This window comes from Pungitius pungitius, chromosome 1 (assembly GCF_949316345.1).
Source record: "Pungitius pungitius chromosome 1, fPunPun2.1, whole genome shotgun sequence".
Classification (NCBI taxonomy): Eukaryota; Metazoa; Chordata; class Actinopteri; order Perciformes; family Gasterosteidae; genus Pungitius; species Pungitius pungitius.
This window is the reverse complement of record NC_084900.1, coordinates 32,521,879-32,541,280: the sequence shown is the minus strand read 5'-3', so window position 1 is coordinate 32,541,280 and position 19,402 is coordinate 32,521,879. Positions and strand designations below refer to the sequence as shown.

Sequence of the window (19,402 nt, the reverse complement as noted above, 5' to 3'; positions counted from 1 at the left end):
ATTTTCATCTCTGGTTTGTAAAACACAGTGATGCTGGCTTTGTCCCAACAATATGAAGCACTGTAAACTACAGCTAACTAGTAGATGCTATGCCAACCACAGCCAGCCAATGGATTGCAGACATTTATAGTTCAGGGATTCTCTTTACAACACATTGTAAAATAGATGTATGTACTAAAGTAATGTGACAGACTTTGGTACACATTCTATCTTTTAAGATTACTAAAGATGAGTGTCAAAAAGATGGAATACTTCGGGAAGGAAAAAGGTCTTAGGTGCACTTAACTTTTTTATACTAAACTTAAAATTTAAAATGTAAGTTTAGAATAAAGGTTATTTTGGAAATTTGAAATGCTGCATGTTTAATTTTCTATACATATACATTGTATTAGAACCAGGCAGGTTTAAGTTTGAAATTGTGACCTGAGATAACACCTGGGATTTTTGGTTATTGTTTTGTTGTGATAATAGCTTAAATGTTGCCTTTCCCCGGCCGGACTGCATCACAGGTAATTGATCATTTAACCAACATACTTGATTGTTTGAGTGGATGCTACTTGCTTGGCCTTAATACCAATATCACCTTTGTCATAAACAATTATCTCCCACCTTAGTTTAGTAATACATACTGTACGAAAGAGTCAATAACTCAAATATTGTCACTTTGATATAAAAGGAATTGAGTCAAATATGGATCTGTATTTTTGTCAAATATTACACAATTGCCAGTTTATTGTGGCCCGCATTTCAATCCAACAGTGCACAATGAATCCCTGCTTCACTGAAGCGCCATGTCAGTCCTTGTTGATGCTACAGCTCGCCAATTGTGTTTTGAGAATACATGTGCAATATTCTGTCAGCTAAGCCACTTAACAATGTCAACAAAGACTGAATATGTGCTACTTTGTATGGGATCTCTGTTGATGTAGCTACATGTTAAACATTTGAGTTGTGAGCACAGATTTAAAAGGGGGTTTATGACAGACTATCTTGAAACACATTAAACATCACTTCAAGCTGTCACACTGTACAATGGCACCAGCCCCAAAAACAGGTTTTTATATCCTTCCACATTTATTTCAGATGGGGAAGTAATCAGTAACCATCTAGCGTGGAAGAAAACAAAACCAGGTACAACAAATGTTCAGGCTGTCTGGAATCCATTAAGAAATGAGTTTAACTACCTTATAATAAAAATTAAAAAAACTATAGTTTTTACAAGCAAATCAATATAAAAGTAACTTCCCGCAAAAACTTTATAACACAGGTTTGCTTTTGGGGAAACACTGTCAGAAGCAAACATACTGCTAAAAGCAGAAGAAAACCAAAACATGGCTGACAAAGTGTCACCTATTAACTGACCGTGTAACTGTGACACGCTAAAAGCCCGCCACTTGTTCCATGCATAGCTCTGCTTACCTAAAAACACACGCACACCTGTTGTCTTGACATCCATTGATTTTCACTCTCAGCCTAACAAGCTTATCTTTGGTACTGCTTGTGCACGTTTTTCCTCAACACGCATACATTTTTCCAGCTCTGCGGTGTGCAGAATGTCTCAGCCTTCCCTTTAAAATAACATTTTAAAAAACAAAACAAAAATAAAAACACACAAAATGAAACATTGTCCCGTTCGTTTAGCGGCTGTTGCTCATATAAAGTATTCCTTCTTCCCGGTGACGGCCTGGTTGTTCTGCTCGTCGTCGGGGTCCTCCCCCGGAGCCGGCTCCCCTGTTGTCCTGTAGTCCCCCTTGTTGTGGCAGAGGTACCGGTAGAGCAGGAAGCCCAAAGCCGCCACTGTCAGCAGGATGAGGACAACCACCACTGCAGGAAATGGGAGGCGAAAAAAACGGCACTTTTAAAATGCCGCTTTTCAAAACATTATGAGGGAAAAGATTTAGGTGCGACCGATTACCTGCCACGACCGCCTCTGAACTATTGGGGGCTGCGGTCGTCGCCACTAAAAAGGGGGGGGGGAGGGGAAATAAAACGAGGACATTAAAATCACCGGTTACCGCTAACAAGACACAAAAGTTAGTTGGATTATTCTACTTTGCAGGGGCCTAGTGCATCTCCAAGAGGAGGCTGGTTTGCGTGCCATAAATAGAAAACATAAAAATATATATGGAGTGAAATATAAAAGCGTAGGAGTTACCCTGAATCATGGTTGTGTCTGCCTGGGTGGTCAGTGACGTTAGAAGCTTCACATCTGATGTTGGACAAAACACAAGCATGACACCAGTTGGTGAATCAGCATCTAAGGTCAAGGTATCACGATGCTTGTTGGCTGCAAGGCTGAGATTTGAAGCCAAATGAGTTCATATCATAAATATTAAATAAATAAATAAAATACAAAAAGAAATATTAAATAAATAAAAAGAAATAAGAACAGTGCACTTACCCATTGTCCAATTTGTGGGGGATGTTGAAGCGGCCATACTCGAATCTGAAAGATAAAAGGAATGTGTCAAATGTCACAGGGAGCTATCTTCAGCACACAGTCTGCTAGTAGAGTGGTGTAACCTCATAGCTGCTGGCCGAGGAGGGAATATGAAGTGTGGGGGGACACAGTAATCTGGTTATTAAGGTCTGGCTCTGAAACAAACCTGGCATCCTCTAGTTTATTTCCCCTGTGACGCAACAATCCATTAATCACGAATTAAAGGGAACATTGTGGGGAGGGTTTGGACTGATGGTCGAACCAAAAAAAAAAGATCTTTGAAGGCGTCCCCTTTGGCCCGAGGATCTTGTAAGGGACGTTTATTGTTTTTACAGACTAAACAATTCCTTTCTGATCAACTAATCAATTATCGTTACGCAAATTGTAGTAGTACAGAATGGTACAACCTCAATATTTGACTACCAAGTATAGCACTTTGTCATTTCATTTAAAAATACCATTAGAATCAATTAGGTACAAACAAATTAGAAGAAAAAAAGTCATTGAAGCACTGGAGTGAAAAAAAAGTTGGACTTACTATTGATGATTAGTGCCATGACTCACTGGCTAACTTCACCCTGAAAAGAAAGACAAAATCATCAAACCAATAACACAATCACATGACTCAGAAACATTTCCGCAAACGTTGTCAGACAAAGATTAAGAAACCATGTTGGAAATAAATAAATGGGTCAACACGCAGTGGACCGCTGATTACAGACCACGTGACGCTTTGGGCCACCTTTTTAGGGAAACCAAGTCTTCGTCCTGATTAAAAGTTTAGTTTAATGAACACAAAGTCAGCTCGAAGAAGCAAACACACCACTCCGTTCAGGCTGCGCGTGTCTCTCTCACCAAACAATCAGACATTGTTCATCACAGCTGTCGGGTGAGATCTAAACTTACCTGGCTGCAACAAAGGCGAACTTCTGGCTTCAATGGCCGACTTCCGGTCCCCTCGAGCTGACCTGAGGCACCTGAGGCTGACTTTAGTTTGAGGTCCGAGCCGCTCACGCGAGTCTGCCGGGACGTCGATGAAATGCAGTAAGTAGCTTTACTTTTTCCTCAAGTACTCGCGAGTGAGTCATGCAGCGCACCAACTCCATTTCCGCCCCTCCCTTCCTCCCCCCTCTCTCTCTCCAAGTCAAAGATCGTCTAACGAGAAGATGGGTCACTCCAATAATAAGATAAAAGTCATATATCAAATAGACCTTCCTCTGCCCTGAAATTACCCTGAAGTTGTTTTAGTTTTGGGGATTTTGTATATTAATATACATATATATTTAATGAATTAATGAATATTCTTCACAGCAAAGTATGATGTACAAACTTTTAGTTCAAAGACCTTTTGGCCACTCGGCAGCATCTTTCATTTGCTATACTCTATTTTGCCCTCTCATATTTAAAAAAAATTCAGATTTTAAGGCTTAACAAAGGCGAGGCTTTATTATTTGGATCAACCCGCGTGAAATGTGCCATAATGAGACTCTTTGGTTGACCGTGCTGTTTGGCAATGGGGTATTTTGCTCTCCACACCAAACTGTCTCAAACTAGCACTGTGCTGGTAGACTTTCGAGTCGCACCCTACATCCTTCCTGCATGGTAAACAACCATTTTTATAAGCCCCTACCCATTGCCCTGGGGACAAAATAACGGTTGGTTAATGTTGACACAAAGTTCCCCTCGCTAATGGTGTTTTCACAGGTAGAGAGATACGCCTTAGAAAAATAATATTACACACACACACACACACACACACGTATACACACCATAGATGCTAATGTATATATATATAATATATATATATATATATATATATATATATATATATATATATATATATATATATATATATATATATATATATATATATATATATATATATTATATTAAAAATGCAATTTGGGGGGGATTTACATTGACAAAAAACGGAAACATGTTGGCTGAGTGAGAACTCATCACTTTTAACCATATCGTTTTTAAACCTTTTATTGGAAGAGAAGGAACCGATTGACGCCTTTTAGTTCAATTTAAACAAAACAATTTATTGTTTACGTATTTCAGCATTTTTTCTATAATTCGCCATAACCAACAAATTCTAATAAAATTTAGACAAAAAAAGACAATCATTCAGAATTACTTAATGTATATTTACAGTGCATAGCTAATTAATTGATTTCAGCTTTGTTAAAAAAAAGTGAAGAAGACATAACGAAAATGGAAAAATGGAGTCCAGAGCACAATTACATTTCTGACTGTGCCTTAGTATGTAGGTTGGTTTTAAAATAAGATAAACCTATCGGTGTATTTATGTCTGCTAACATTAAACCTACAATAACTCACAATTTATTCTTTATGATGGAGAAAATAATGAAATGTGCCAAAAACGTTTTAAAGGCAACGTGGTTACAAAAATACAACTTTTACCATAATATGAACTGTGCTGAATGTAAAACAAAAACATAAATAAAAAAACTAACACCAACAAGACAACGCACATGTCCATCATTGCGGAAATTAGAGTTGGACATTTCAGTGCGGCTGTCTCCACATTTTTTTCTCCGTTTTGCAGCTGTTGACTTCAATCTCCTCTCCTTATCTGTTTGACGGAACACAGGGCAGACATGGATGTATGAAGCAGAGGTGGAAACGATAAGATCCATAACAATGCATAAATCATACCAACCTCAAGTCTGAACACTTTTACACCTCCGTGCTTTTTGAGTCTGGAGAAGCCTGTTTTTCTGCAGGAGCATCCTGAAAAGTCATGTGAAAGATGAGTCATGACAAAAACCCAATAGCGAATAGAAGGTCTGAGTCACCATTCCTCGGCTCGCTAAACCACACACACACACACACACACACACCTTGTGAGGAAGGCCCAGGTCCTGGGTGTCCGAATGTGACCCGGAAGCTTCACTACTCTCCACCGCATTTGGTTTAGGCGTCCCGCCCCCCAGGGAGCCGTCTTCCCCCTCCTCAATGTGCAGCGGCCCGTTGCCTGCTGCGGACAGCTGGAGCTCCAAGCTCTCCGAATCAACGGAGTGGTTCAGCTCACAGCTGCTCTCGCTCGGCTGAGTTTTCTCACTCTCCCCCTGGTCACCGGGCGCCTCTTCCTTCACGGCCTTCGCCTCCACCTCTTCCACATCGTTGCTGTCTCTTCCCGACTCAGGCCCATTGCCGGCCGCAGCGTCCTTTTGTGCGTCAGGGCTGTAAATCTCACCGAGGCTCGACCCCGCGTCCAGCTCCTTGGACTCTGAGGTGAAGCTCGGCGGACGGGATGACTGCAGCGAGACGGCGAGCGTGCTGCTCTCTCTGGACAAAGTGCTGTGGCGAGGCTTGTCCGGGGACCTGAAGCTAAACCTCTGGGCAGGTCTGGGACTGTAGCTCTTGTGAAACTCGGAGAAGCTGGCTTTCCAGGCCTTAGGGGACGTCAGGCTTCGTCTCATCAGGGAGCCATGCCTGAATAATGTTGTATTAGGAAGTCCAAAGGCAAGTAAATGATATATTTGGCTGCGAGGCCCAAATGGATATATTAACTTATTAAAAGAATTCTTTGCAGAATAAGAATCTTTCTATCTATGTGAAAATATTGGCATCAATTTTGGTTAGCATGAGTAGATGATTTAGCTTTCGGGTGAAAATTATCGTCATTCATAGTGTCGTTAAAATTTAGTTATAAAGTTAGAGAGAAAAACCTACCGCTGAATTCCCTTCAAAGCGAACGTTTTGTCCGGGTGTTGAGCCTGCAGCTCGTTCATCACATTCTTTAGATCAAGGTTTAGCTGAAAGAATAGACTAAAGTTGTCAAATAAAATATTTTTTAAAAGTGTATTGTTTGCCTAACTAACTTTGCGAAAAACGCACCATGCTCATTTCCTTATAGAAGATGTCTCGTAAATTGGATACAGCGGAGAAGACCGTCACAAAGCATCCAACGCGGCTAGGAAAGAAAAAGACAAAACCTTGATGTGAAACATGTGCATACTTTTACTTTACATGTGCTTACAAAAGAAAATACTCTGACAAACCTTTCAAAGAGTGACGGCAGCTCTTCTTTTAACTCAGTGTTGATCCCTTCATAGACGCTTTTGGCCATATTCATCTCTTCGTTTGCCTTCAGAGTGAAAATTGGAAATGTATTTTTGTGCAAATGAACATTGAAAGGAGCAGTTAAAAAAAAAAAAAACAGACATGTTAAATAACCTTTTGGATCTTGACGTCATCCCTCTTCTTGGCAGTCTGCAGTGCCTCCAGGTGGTGACGGGAAGAGTCGTAGTCGACCAATTTTCTTCCCCTCTTTGCCACTTTCTCCTGCAGAAAGGAAAAGATTGCCGATGAGAAAATCTCATACTTTTACTATCAAGCAGCCCTTGAAAAGCACATACTTGCTCTTATCTCACAAAGGATTGTGGGTCAGAACGGACAGAAAAGCATATTTGCATGTTTCACCAGATGCAGCAGCACATCCTGCTCCTTTTGGCATAGACACATATTTTTCTGGCATCCTAAGTAGTGCAGTAGTATCGGTATTGGATTGCTCATATAGTGTGTGTGTGTGTGTGTGTGTGGTTGCTTGTGTGTCTCTGTAGGGCTTTGCATGTTTGCTCTCAGGCCTTTTGTCTGTCTGTGTATTCACTCCTTTTTGTTTGCATGCTCGCTTCCTCTTGTCTTACCCTGACATCTGGGAATTGGCTCACGTAGGACTCCATGGTGCGTACAGCCTGATCTAATAGCTTCACCTCGAGGTCATTCCACAGGAGGTCCTCCCCCTTTATTAAAAGGCACAGCACAAATATTGAATTAATTGTGCATGAAGAGAGGGAGAAAGAATGGGTTTTGGTCCCCTTGCTACGTGTGAATCCTGTTGATTTTGTCCTTGTAGGAAACACATGTGCAGCGCTGCTGTAGTTTACCACTGATGATTGTACTGACCTCCACAATGGCTCCCAAGTCCTCCTCTCCAGCCCAATCACTTTCATAAGAATCAAACAGAGACTGGGAAAGGCGTCTGGAAGCTTCACGCATGTCTGTGAAAAGGAGTTGCGTCCACGTCAGACGTGCAGAGGGTACAAATCAGCAACATCTACATGCAAAGGGATTTTTTTTATACCTCCAATTGCAGTGATGTAGTTCCTCAGGTCTTTGTACATTCGGTTCCCATCAGTCTGCAAATCAATGCATAATTAAATCTTAAGATTTATGAATTTATTTGTGTTTTTTGAGTATAAATTATCCCTATGTCTACAGACACAGTAGAGACAGCCAGGGGAATATATTTGTGGTACAGTAAATATATTATACTTTAATTGTTCAAACGTTTACTACACAGGAAGTAACTCGCTGAGTCTTATCTCTTAAAGCGGGGTAATGATTACCTGCTGGTCATTAAACTGTCGGAAACATTGCTCAAAGTGGTCATCTCTGCTCTCCATTGTCTTCCCCAACTTTTGCAGCACCTGGAGGAAAAAGCAAATACCTCAAAGCAACAGCTACAGCACAGCGATACCTTCTTTCTCTGGCTTTTTGGGAAAACCAAACGTGCAGACTAATACCTTTTCTTTGCTTCTGCTTAGCTGTCTTTGGATTTTTTTCGCAAAGTCCCCATTGTTGCCTTTTGGACTTGAGCTCTCGGCCATTTTGACTTGACTGGGTTTATTCCTGAACGATGAATGGAAACAGAGAAGAAAGAATTGTCCTTTGGATCACATATTTATCCCAATAAAGAAATGTGTTCACCCTCTGACCTCACAATAGTCACTTTTATAGTCATACCTGTAAAACAATACACCTGCACCACTACGCATTTTCATTTTTTTTATAGTACAAGATAACTCACTTCACTGTAACACTTGACTCTTGTGGGTTTTTCATAGGGATATTTATAAGAGTATCTAAATTTAATGATACCAGATGAGTTGGAAAAAGTATTCTGATCCTATACTCCTAAGTACTAAAGTTCCATAATATGAGAATACACCATTAGAAGTAATAAGTCCTGCATGCATTGAAAGTTTTTCTCCAGTATAACTTGGTTCTGACCAAGAACTCAATATGCAGCAGAATTGCACATTCCAGAGTTGTATCATATCTCTTGTGTTACTTCACTGTATCCTATTCATGCCTTATGTAGTAATTACTTTTCAGATTAAGAGGTTTAGGAACAAAATAGATAACCTCATAAAATGTAATGTAATGTTTAATGTAAAGATAATTTGACAGTATGTAGAGTCGTTCATATGAGCTCCACCTTCAACAATCACAATATTACTAATAATAGTAATAATCCAGTAATAACCCAGCATTGTTTTGTTCCAAACGAAGACAACAGCTACGTTGCTTCCAGTTATACGTTTTACTTCACTCAAGTAACATTTGTAATGCAGGGCTTTTAATTTACACATTCCTCCACACTCAGTGACCCCTCGATGACCCTCCTCTCGCTGTTTCGCCTCACAAACCGCATCAACCCTATCTATTAACTACAATACCCAGAGCTCCCCGCGGCCATGCCCCCCCCCCCCTCCCCCCTCGCCGGGAACACAACGACAGCGTTGAACTTTAAACACAGAGTTGGTTGAACGTCTTTTGGTCTCGGAGGAGTGGCTCCGATGATAAATTCCGACCGGATTGCAGCTCTGCTCGCCGACTTGAAGGACGTGATCATGGGGAGCACTCTGATCAAATGTGCCGCCACCGACCTGGGCATCCAGTGGGCCGGCTGGGCTCTGGCTGCAGCCTTCAGAACCGAGAAGTTTTATGATTTGGCAGGTAAGTACAATGGGCGAACATACACCCTTTTTTGGGTGAATGTTTTCGCCATGTGCGCGCCGTGGTTTTTAGTTTGTTTCGCATCCTGATAAAAGTTTTAACATCGAACTCCGACGAAGAAGCGAAACAAATTTTTAAGTGCGACAAATCCACGTTGGACGACTACGGTTCAGCTGTGTGGGGCGTCATTTAGTATTTAACCTTACATATCGTTACATATGTGATAGTTATGCAACCTGTATTATCTAAAGCAGCTTTGTTGTGAAACGGCCGGAGAGCTCCTCCTTAATTATAGGAAGCAGCGCGCACCCAATCAGCTCATCCAGTGCGCGCCCCGCAGGGGCGTACACGGGGATCCCGGGGGCGGCTTTTTCAAACAGAAAAGGGGCCCCATTTTTTTTTTTTTTAAGAGGCCAAATTAAGAAAGGACACAGCCTGTCCCCTCACTAGTGATTCGTAGTACACGGTGTTACTTTTGCAGGGGTAAAAATTCCAGCTGAAACCCCACAACATTAACCCTATACGAATGAATGTCCTCGGCTCCCAAATGTTTTTGCGTCAAACACCCCATTCGATAAAATCTTTTCCCACTTTGAAAACCACTGCTCAAGACCAGAAGTCAATTGATAGACTGAACAAGCTGCGGCAGGGTGTCATCCTGGGCTTTTGCTCATTGTGATCCACATTTTTCCCCATTCTCTGACATCGTATTGATTTAGCAGACAAATCAATAATGCCTATAATTTGCAGTTATAATCTTACTTCTCAGTGTGAGAGTCACTCATGACAGGTGGTCGGCGTAAAAAGTGTGTGCCGGCAAAGACGAAGTTTGACGCAGCTGCAGGACTGCAACCAGATCATTATCATAGAAGTTGTTTTGAATAAAACAGAGCAGCTTACCTGTTATAATTACACAAATGAATCGCCTCGACACCTGTCTTTGACTCGTCCTCTTCTTGTCTTCCACTCCACTCTGTGCTAAGCTCGGGGATATTTTACCCTTGAACTTTGGAACCAATTGTCCGTGGCATCCTGGGTAAAATATTTATTGAACACGCCTTGATCTGCAACTAGTAGAGCTTTCCGCCATGTCCCAAATGCCCCGAGTCTGCTCCTAGTCTGTCCTTCTCTCTTCTCCCAGGATCGGGCACTTTTATACTACTCGCCCACCTAAGTCGTGTCTGGGGAGGAGCAAGTCATGTCCGCCAAAAGGTGCAGACTGGTTTGGTGACTGCGTGGGGACTCAGGTAAGTAAGCTCTGACGACACCCCCCCCCCCCCCCCCCCAACCCCCCACTGCACAGGGGAATAAAATACAGAGGGGTTGCGTTCTATTAATATATTTTATTATCACCTACGGAGTTTTGTGCGAGTTCAAAGTCTCCTTGGCAAGTTCGGAGGAGGAACTAACTAACTAAGAAAGCTTAGTCAGGTTAATGAATAATGCCTTGGGTTAATGTAAGTGGCCGTTAACCGTGTCCTCTCTGCAGGCTGGGGACATTCCTCTTCATGCGGATCCTGAAGGACGGCCAGGATCGCAGGTTCAACAATGTCAGAGACAGCCCAGGGACTTTCTTTATATATTGGACGGTTCAAGGTACTTTTGAAGCCATGCAGATGCATTCCCCTCACTGCAGAGGCGCTTATCTCTCTCCCCCCCTCACAAGGTCACTGCGTATAAATCACTGTCTAATGTCCAGCTCTCAGTACACTTCTATGAAGGAGCTGTTTGTTTCTGTAAGTCGAATGAGTTTAGTTCATGGTCATGGTTAAAGATGCTCCACCACCACCACCACTCTGTTTCTTTCAGCAATGTGGGTATTTATGACGCTCCTGCCCACACTCATGCTGAACATAGAGAAGCGGGACGTGCCTCTGGGCCCGAGGGACTACATTGGCTGGACCGTTTGGGGCCTCGGCTTTGCTACCGAAGCTATTGCTGACCAGCAGAAATTGCTTTTCAAGCGTGACCCGGATAACATTGTGAGTTAATGAACCTCGTGCTGTGCAACCTTTTAATGCATCATTCACGGTGAGGAACGGCAGTTAAGTTTTATTTATGCGCCTCCAGGGGAAATTCATCCAGAGTGGACTATGGGCGTACAGCAGGCATCCAAACTATTTTGGGGAGATCCTGCAGTGGTCAGGGCTGTGGCTCTCAGCCTCGTCAGTGATGGAGGGCCCTCAGTATCTGAGCGTGGTGTCGCCTCTCTTCCTCTGGTTCCTATTGCGCTACGTCAGCGGAATCCCCATCCTGGAGAAGCAGGCCATCAGGAAGTGGGGCTCTGACCCGGGCTTCCAAGCCTACATCAAGAACACTCCGCTTCTTTGGCCGTGGCCTAAATTTTGATGCGATATTTTTTTTTTAAACTGAATTTACTGTACCAATAAATGCCTGACAAAATGACCATGTAGAAAGATTTTTCATAACGTGTACAGTAAATTAACACCTCACCTGAACATAACAGCCTTCTGTGTTATGCACAAGTGAATTATGATAGAGACAAATGTTTATACTCCGTATAGTTTTAGATTGAACCTTGCAACGAGATGCCTGTTGTAATTCCAACAACTTGCAAAATAATCATAAGTGAATTAATCTGAAAAGCAAAGGAGGCCATCGGTTTTAAATTGAAACTCTGCTTCATTAAAAGTAGTTAACCTGGATTAAATAAGCACGATTTACATCTTGCAACCTTTAGATTCAGAAAGTGTGGTTAAAGCACAAACAAATTCACAAGAGGCACACAAGACAGTTGGTTGAAAAGGTTAGATGTGTATTTTAAAAGTAACATGAATTCTAGCGTGTACAAAATGTGTGCCAATAGTTGAACCAATAATGCCACGACTACGGAACTGGCTAATCTTACAAGGTAATTGCCTTTTGCATGGGACTGCTCATGAGCAGCCACCCGGAGTACAAACATTACAGAGAGCAATAAACATTAGACAAACAAAATGAACTGGCAGAAATTAAAAGTCTTAACTAGAATACATTCCTGATATTCACTGACCGGACTAACAACTGCAAGTGAAGATATTAAAAACAGAGTTTCTGTTCAAGAGATTAATGCCAATCAACAACCTCACACTGAGTCGAGCTTTTAAACGACAACTAAAACACAAAATAAATGGAACATAAACAAAAAAAAAAAAAAACTTCAAAGATAATGTTACTAGCAATCAAACATTCAATTACAAGTCTAGAATGAAATGCTTGAGAATCAGTTATTCAACTTCTGAGTGACACATGAGTTGAAACACTGTCTAAAGAAAGAACTGAATTTAGAAGCAGGTCACAATAACTGCATATACAGTACATATTTTCATCTAGGAATTCTTCTCATAAAGAGTAATAAACAGCGGATTTCCACGTGTGAAGAGGTGAGAGCGTAATGTCTTGTTAAACATTTTGCTCTGAAGACACACAACTGTGCATAGATAGGTTAAAAAAAAATAATCATTTTACAAACACGCAAAATACAACTGACTGGCAAAAAACACTAAAGACTTGGAGTCTGAAGGCGTTTACAGACGTGTTCAAAGCGGTACCGTAATATATGTTCCGCATAAATGCAAAGAAAGCATTCATTGGTCGTTATTGTGTCAAGAAAAGTGAAGCCGCTTTGGATTATTTAAGCAGTGGAGATGCAAAGAATTTCCCTTGACGAGAAAGTCCAATTTGATTTGCCGATTTGCTCTTGCTCCCAAATCTGCAAAAAAAAAAATAATTGAATTAGGAATAATATTGAGAATACCATGAAGGGCTATACATCCAAAGTCCAGCTTTCAAAAGATCCATAAGAAGAAGGTCTCTAATATTTACCAGTTTAATCAGTAGAACTAAGCACATTATGGGAGGAAATATTGATACAGCTGATAATGCCATGTCACTGAAATAAATAGAACAATAGGAAAAACGTCTCCCATGGCAAGTCCAGCTAATTTAGATAGATGACCATATCGTTAGTGTATATGAATACATTTACAAATATCTTAGCCTTTAAATTAAATTGCCATTCGAATCAGGACTATTTTAACGTAATTAAAAAGGCTATTCCAGCTCAAAATCGACTTCATAGCAATGAGCGCAAAACATTAGATTAATTGCTCGGCCCCTTCAACTGGTCTAAAGAGTTTGCCCTCCAAAAGGAAGAACTTCATAATATGATGAAATAGTTGAATCCAGCCAGTAGCCTTGAACGAGCCCCGTGATTATGGAAATAATCATATGTCAAAGCTGGGCAGAGGGGGGGGGGGGCTTGTGTGTTTACCTGGGGGTCAGAGAGGACATCATGCGCTGAGACAGGGAGCTGGAGGAGGGGGTTTTATTGAGCTGGTGCTCCGGAGTAGTCAGAGGTCCCAGCATGCTCACTGCAACAGGAAAAATATCACATTGAAATAAACATCAACTAGCAAACAACTGCTCCCGGACTCGCATGCAAACCCCAAAACAGACACACTGTTTAGTGAGCACGTACTTCTATCGGGGGTGGCGTAGCAGTTTCCGTTCTCAATGACCAGGTGGTCCAAGTTGGGCGGATAGCTCCCTGCATTCACAAACGGGATCCAGTAATCCACGGGCAGAGCCAACAGACGCTCCACGACCTAAACAGAGAGAGAGAGATTAGCGAGAATGAAAAAGATCAGGGTTATTTCAGTGTGTTGCCTCATCCAGCCCGTGCTGAGCTGAATGCGTGTTGCAGAGGCCCAGGGCAAGACAGAACAAGAGTTTATAGTAATATGCAGAGGCTCTGAGTTGAGCAATGTTTTGCCTTTTGGTGGTCTCTGCATGTTATAGGTTACCAACTCGTTAAGTAGGGTTAATATAATGTTTTTCTAATTAGTGGTAAAATGAATAATCCCAATGTTTTAATGATATAATATACCATAAGTATATCATATATATATATATATATTAACTAGACTTTGCAACGCAAGTTTTGCCTCATAATAAACATTTTGATTGACAGCAAATACAATATTATCCAAAAGCTTTTTGGGAAATTAGAGGCCATTTTTAATTGCATTTGCTGCTGGCAGCGGCCGTTCAATTAATGTAGATTCTGTAACTCTCTCACTAGTCCAACTGATCATTTCAGTGGCATAATCTGACATGCCTGTATTGCATTCAATCCCAGGAGAGGCTGCCTGCAGGTACGAGTTGGATGTATCAGGCTCACAGCATAACAGACAGATGTTGCTCACGGCATGATGGGGAAAAAGGTATATTCTTTATCAAAACAAGGCTACACTGATCTGGTTATTCACATAACCAGCGTTTGCTGCCCCACAAGAGTCCAGCACATGTGGTACTCTTGTTTTTAATAATGGAAAGTTTAAATTTGACCGTATTGTGCGACCCTAAGAAGAAATAAACGTATGCAATAGAGGTGAGGCTTCAGTCGGGCTTACCCTGGGTTGACGTTTGGTGTCCTGTAGGATTGTCATGGGGTCAGGGTTGGGAACTGCATGACCCACAATGGTCGGTCCAAACACTCGAGCCAAGTTGCTGATGTTCATCTTTGTGTCCAGACTGACAGCGACTCTGAAAGATTCGATCAGGACTCAGTTACGTCTCCTTGATAAATATACAAATACACAATACATCTAAAAGAGGGTAGATGTATAATAGCTAAACATTAATATAAGTGTACGTTTATTTATTTTAACTGAAAAGTAGGGTCTCCTCCACATGCCAGATCCCTTTCCCACCCAATGGAATTTGCACAGTATATATTTCTTTCATAGCTACGTTGGATTGTTAATATTCCCCAACCCACATTCCGAGAAGGCGTCTGATCGGCTGGTACTCGACGAAAAGGACTGGTGTGATTAATGACTTCTACTTAAGCGCGGCTGTTTTCATAAGGATGGCAACAGTCTTCTGTAGCGTTCCAATGTACGATTACAATATCCCAATCATGGGTACATTCCAAATGACACCATAAACCAGACCCGTGGGTTAAATAAACAGGAGGCACTGCCCTGTGTGGAAGAAGTTAATGAGACGCACATCTTTGCTTAAAGCCATTCGCCCGAAACAAATTCAGAGGGCACAGTAAAATCAAACAGAAAAGGTCAGTTACAGATACACAACCACGAGTCTGTAGGGGGGGGTTACACAAGGAATCAAAGCCAAATGAATGACTTTGTTTTCCGATGCGAGTATTTGGCACTATATTTAGTACTGACCTCTGAAGGTGAAGGATTAAGAAAGCCAGCGTGTCTCTGTTGGGCTGTGGCAGGTCACTGATGGTTTGGTACATCAGAGCTATGCTGTTGTCATCATCAGAAACCTCTGAAAGGGAACAAAGAAAAAACAAAAATGTGGTTAGCAGAGGGAAGCTGTGTGGATTTATCAACTCCAGTGTGTGTGTGTGTGTGTGTGTATATATATATATATATATATATATTATTTTTTTTCTCCTTTTCTAGCACCAGCCACACACAAACGCATGCACATACCGGCTGCGTCCATGAAAGCACGGTTGAGGCGGAAGGTGAGGAGAGGCTCCTTGAGGTTCCTCAGGAAGTCTTTGAGGAGCCCAGTGATGGCATTGACGTCGTCCACCTTGCTGAGCACGGGAACAGTTTTGCTGCGTAGAAACTTCTCCTTCAGGTCCTTCACCGTGCGATCGGCACCGGACAGACGGTAGAGCCCGGCCTGGGAGAAAGTACAATTATTTAATTGGTGGGCATCAAGAGTTTTGGAGCTATTAGGAATTCAAACTCTCAGGAGCAGATGGTCCCATCTTAGTTACAGCTCTCTGTGGGCGCTTGAGGGGAAGACATTAAACAGGTAACTACTGGAATATGGGGCTTTACCAACTTCCACATTTGTGCACGTTAGGACAGGGGGGGAAAAGGAAGACACTCACCTCATGCATGCCCCTTTGCTCGATCTCACTGATACAGTGCACTACCAGAGGTGGAATCATCGGTGACAAGTCAGACACGTAGTCTGCAAGCACACCCTGGGAACAAATGAGAAATGGGGAAAATCCGTGAGCACTGGGATCAAATTCAAGACTGGAATCAAACGAGAGAGAAATCAGGGGGAAACGCTCTCACGCACCTCCCCAATTTTGACTGGTGTGGCGCCAAGGTTGGGGATGCATGGCAGAGGGCAGCGCTCGCGACACTCGGGGTGAGAGACCACCCTGCAGTCACGGCACTTCAGGGAAATCTTGCCAAACTTGATCCTTTTTCCACAAGGAACACACGATTCCGGTTTAATGACCTGTGGAAAGACAGTCACCATTATTTAGGATGCTGCTAGAGATTGTGTGTCAACAACCACCTTTATGTTTAACTAAATAAGAACTTAAACTGGTCAATAAAATATCTTGTGTGCAGACATCAAAGTTTATAAGAGTAATTAATAAAAAGGCATTCAGTGCAGAGTTTGATTAAACCTACTGGCAATATGGCAACAACGGATATTCTCCTTAAATGCAGGAGGTGCTTGAACATGCTTTTTTCTTGTTTGTTTAACTGGTATTTGTACCGTTTTGGAGGCAAACTCGTGAAGACGGCCGCCCCCTTGGTTCTGCGGAGTGCTTGGGGCCACTTTTCTTTCACCCTCTGGGTTGCCAGGCTGCTTAAAGACATCCTCGGACTGGACAGATTCAGAGTCCCACTCCATGGCAGCTGGGAAATGGATAAAAAATTAAATATGATTGCGTTACCTGCCATGAACACACAGGTTACAAGGAGATAAGACTGTTGAATCCCAGCTACCGCATAATCTTAGACACCCATTACAATAATGACAACGTTGCAATCAGGTTGAGGAGCAGTCACCCTTGATTAAACCACATTACTATTTTGGCGACAGCACAGCAGGGCCTTTTACAGTAGATTATTTGGTGAATGATGAGCTGCGATTTGCCAGTTCTTATAAAAGTGCTTAAAATGTAAGCCAAAAAAACTCCCTGTACCAAATCAATGCCTTTAATCAAATTGTGGCAAGTTAGCAGGATGAAAATACACAGGGTCATTTTCCATCATATTAGCCTGGAATAGTTGACCCACACATGAAGAGGGGGTCCATCATAAACCAAGCTTACACACTCCCGTTAAACAAAAATCATACCAGTCTTTCTCCTGCTGCGAGTCCAATAAGGAACACTCTCAATGGTAGAAACGGCCTCAACAGGTCCTCCATTCACAGGAACAGTGACTGTGGTCCTCGTCACAAGGGTTTCGTTGCCCTATCACAAATAAATAAAAACAATAAGAATAACATACAACGAGACCACTTACGGGCATAACGATGCATTTTGAGAAGTGAAACACAACATAATGCTTTTCCTTACCACCCCTGAAGTTCTGCCTGTTGATCGAGACCGCTTGGAGGCCACCGGGGGACCATCGACATGGTTTCTCGATGAGCGCTGAAATCAAGACAGCAGACACGACATCTGTATCTCCAGTGAACACAAGGGCGATCTTACAAATACAAAAATCTAAAAAGGGAAGAGGTGCGAATGCTCTCGTCGTACCCGTTTCTCTCTTTTCTTCAGACGCACTGTCCTCACAGTGGAGGAGTCCCAGTCCTGTCACAGATGAAGCACATCAGAATCCTTGATGCCGTACATCATGTTATCTCAACTCTACACAACAGTGAAAGGGGAAGAACTTACAAGGGAGTCATCCGTTTTGTCGTAGCTGATATCTGACAAGATGGAGGCGGACTCATCTATCGTGGTCAGTCTATCAGGAGCAACAGAAAGAATATGTCGAGCCAGTCAGCAGTTTATCTCTTTTACATTTTTTTTTACTTTTATTTGTCCCCTCATCTCTAAAAAATCTCAAAGGAAATCCAATTGAAATCAAAAATGGGTTGAAAGTGTGAGAAGATGATTAATGACCATAAACATGGTACTCCATATCATACTATTACCTTCGGCTGGTATTCAGGTTGGCTGGTGCCTGAGAGTTTGTGTTCAGGAAGGCGAGCGCTGAGCGCTGCTCTGCACTCAGCTGGATGCTGTTGGAGGATCCCTCACTAGTCAGGAGGTCCCGGATCAGCTGAATTTGACGGTCCTGTAATAGAGAAATGCAAGCAAATCACAAATGAGACTTCTTGAACGGGGTGAATTAACAGCAGGCTAAATCAACACGTGGCAATGAATGAAGGACGGCATGTGATCCCACGCACCAACTTCTCACAGTCAGCCTCGGCCTTCTGTCTGCGCCTGATCTCGACATCGACCTGGTTGCGGGCATGTTTGAGCTTGACCTCCAACGACGCTCTCTCGGTTTCGGCTTTGGTGAGCACCTCCTTGCACGAGCCCAGTTCTTGCTCTGACCTCAGCCATTTGCGGCGACAGTCATCAAAGTTTTGTGCCAGCTGGATGAAGTCTGGGAAAGAGGATGCACACGTTACCCGTGTCTGGAACCAAAGTCTCAGATGATAGCAGACAGTAGCGATAAACCAAAGAATAAAAAAGTACTGACTGGGTTCAATATTCTCGTTGAGAAGATCAACCTGGGTCCTCAGCTGATCATAGAGAACCTGAAGGCTCTCCACAGCGGTCTGCATGATAGCTACAGACAAAGAGACAACACGTACAGTTAGTTTACAGAACAGAGGTTGCGGTTCTGTACAACGGGAGATGATCCTAGTGTATGGCTCATTTTCAACGTGGCGAGCGTGAAATGAAAACGTCTGGCAAATGTGAAGAGGAAACTGGAATTAACAAGAACAATGGGTGCACATTTGAAATAGCCCCACTGTAAGCTTCCCACGGAAAAAAAATTCACGGCGGTTTCTTTTTAACTTTCGCTCGCATGTTAGCAAGAATTAGCATGTAGCAGTTACCTACCAGTTCGATACTGTAGAAATGCTGGGCAGCAAAACCCTGTCGGCGGTGTTAAACGCACAAATATTCTTTTTCCGTTTCTTTTTTAGTGACCACCTGATCGTACTTTCGTCCACATCCTTCCGCAGCCACAACTGCAATGAGCGCGTTGTATTTCAAATTTCGCCGCTAACCAATGAGCGATGATCACTAGGCTGAAGTCGAGAACTTCCGGTTGCGCATTTTTCGAATTAAAAGCGCCGTAACGTTCAATCGTCAGTTCCAAACAAAATGCACCAACAATTAGAAACGCCACGTACAGTATATATTTAATTTGTTCACAAATAAAATGTTAGAAATGAGTCCATGTTCAATTGTAAAAT

At 42.3% G+C, this 19,402-nt stretch overlaps 3 protein-coding genes across 3 annotated transcripts; 1 reads left to right on the top strand and 2 right to left on the bottom strand.

Moving 5' to 3' along the window:
• Positions 1–4,331: 4,331 nt before the first annotated feature.
• Positions 4,332–10,314, bottom strand: bin2a (bridging integrator 2a). Its single transcript, XM_037480701.2, has 13 exons — positions 10,112–10,314; positions 7,996–8,101; positions 7,819–7,899; positions 7,554–7,608; positions 7,376–7,470; positions 7,117–7,212; positions 6,647–6,754; positions 6,472–6,557; positions 6,308–6,383; positions 6,143–6,225; positions 5,308–5,902; positions 5,127–5,197; positions 4,332–5,039 (listed from the first exon to the last, which is right to left on the bottom strand). Exons 2-12 carry the CDS (start codon positions 8,077–8,079, stop codon positions 5,144–5,146), a joined length of 1,413 nt encoding a protein of 470 aa, XP_037336598.2. The 5' UTR covers positions 8,080–8,101; positions 10,112–10,314; the 3' UTR covers positions 4,332–5,039; positions 5,127–5,143.
• si:ch211-210c8.6 (uncharacterized) lies at positions 8,979–11,638 on the top strand. The gene is made up of 5 exons (XM_037480702.2): positions 8,979–9,211; positions 10,353–10,458; positions 10,701–10,807; positions 11,021–11,193; positions 11,282–11,638. Exons 1-5 carry the CDS (start codon positions 9,052–9,054, stop codon positions 11,558–11,560), a joined length of 825 nt encoding a protein of 274 aa, XP_037336599.2. The 5' UTR covers positions 8,979–9,051; the 3' UTR covers positions 11,561–11,638.
• Positions 11,639–11,970: 332 nt separating this feature from the next.
• racgap1 (Rac GTPase activating protein 1) lies at positions 11,971–19,235 on the bottom strand. Its single transcript, XM_062565272.1, has 17 exons — positions 19,044–19,235; positions 18,676–18,765; positions 18,377–18,579; positions 18,119–18,261; positions 17,859–17,928; positions 17,718–17,771; positions 17,532–17,609; positions 17,309–17,426; positions 16,721–16,863; positions 16,289–16,453; positions 16,092–16,187; positions 15,679–15,877; positions 15,406–15,511; positions 14,626–14,758; positions 13,692–13,818; positions 13,485–13,584; positions 11,971–12,923 (listed from the first exon to the last, which is right to left on the bottom strand). Exons 2-17 carry the CDS (start codon positions 18,758–18,760, stop codon positions 12,842–12,844), a joined length of 1,902 nt encoding a protein of 633 aa, XP_062421256.1. The 5' UTR covers positions 18,761–18,765; positions 19,044–19,235; the 3' UTR covers positions 11,971–12,841.
• Between the last annotated feature and the right edge of the window lie 167 nt (positions 19,236–19,402).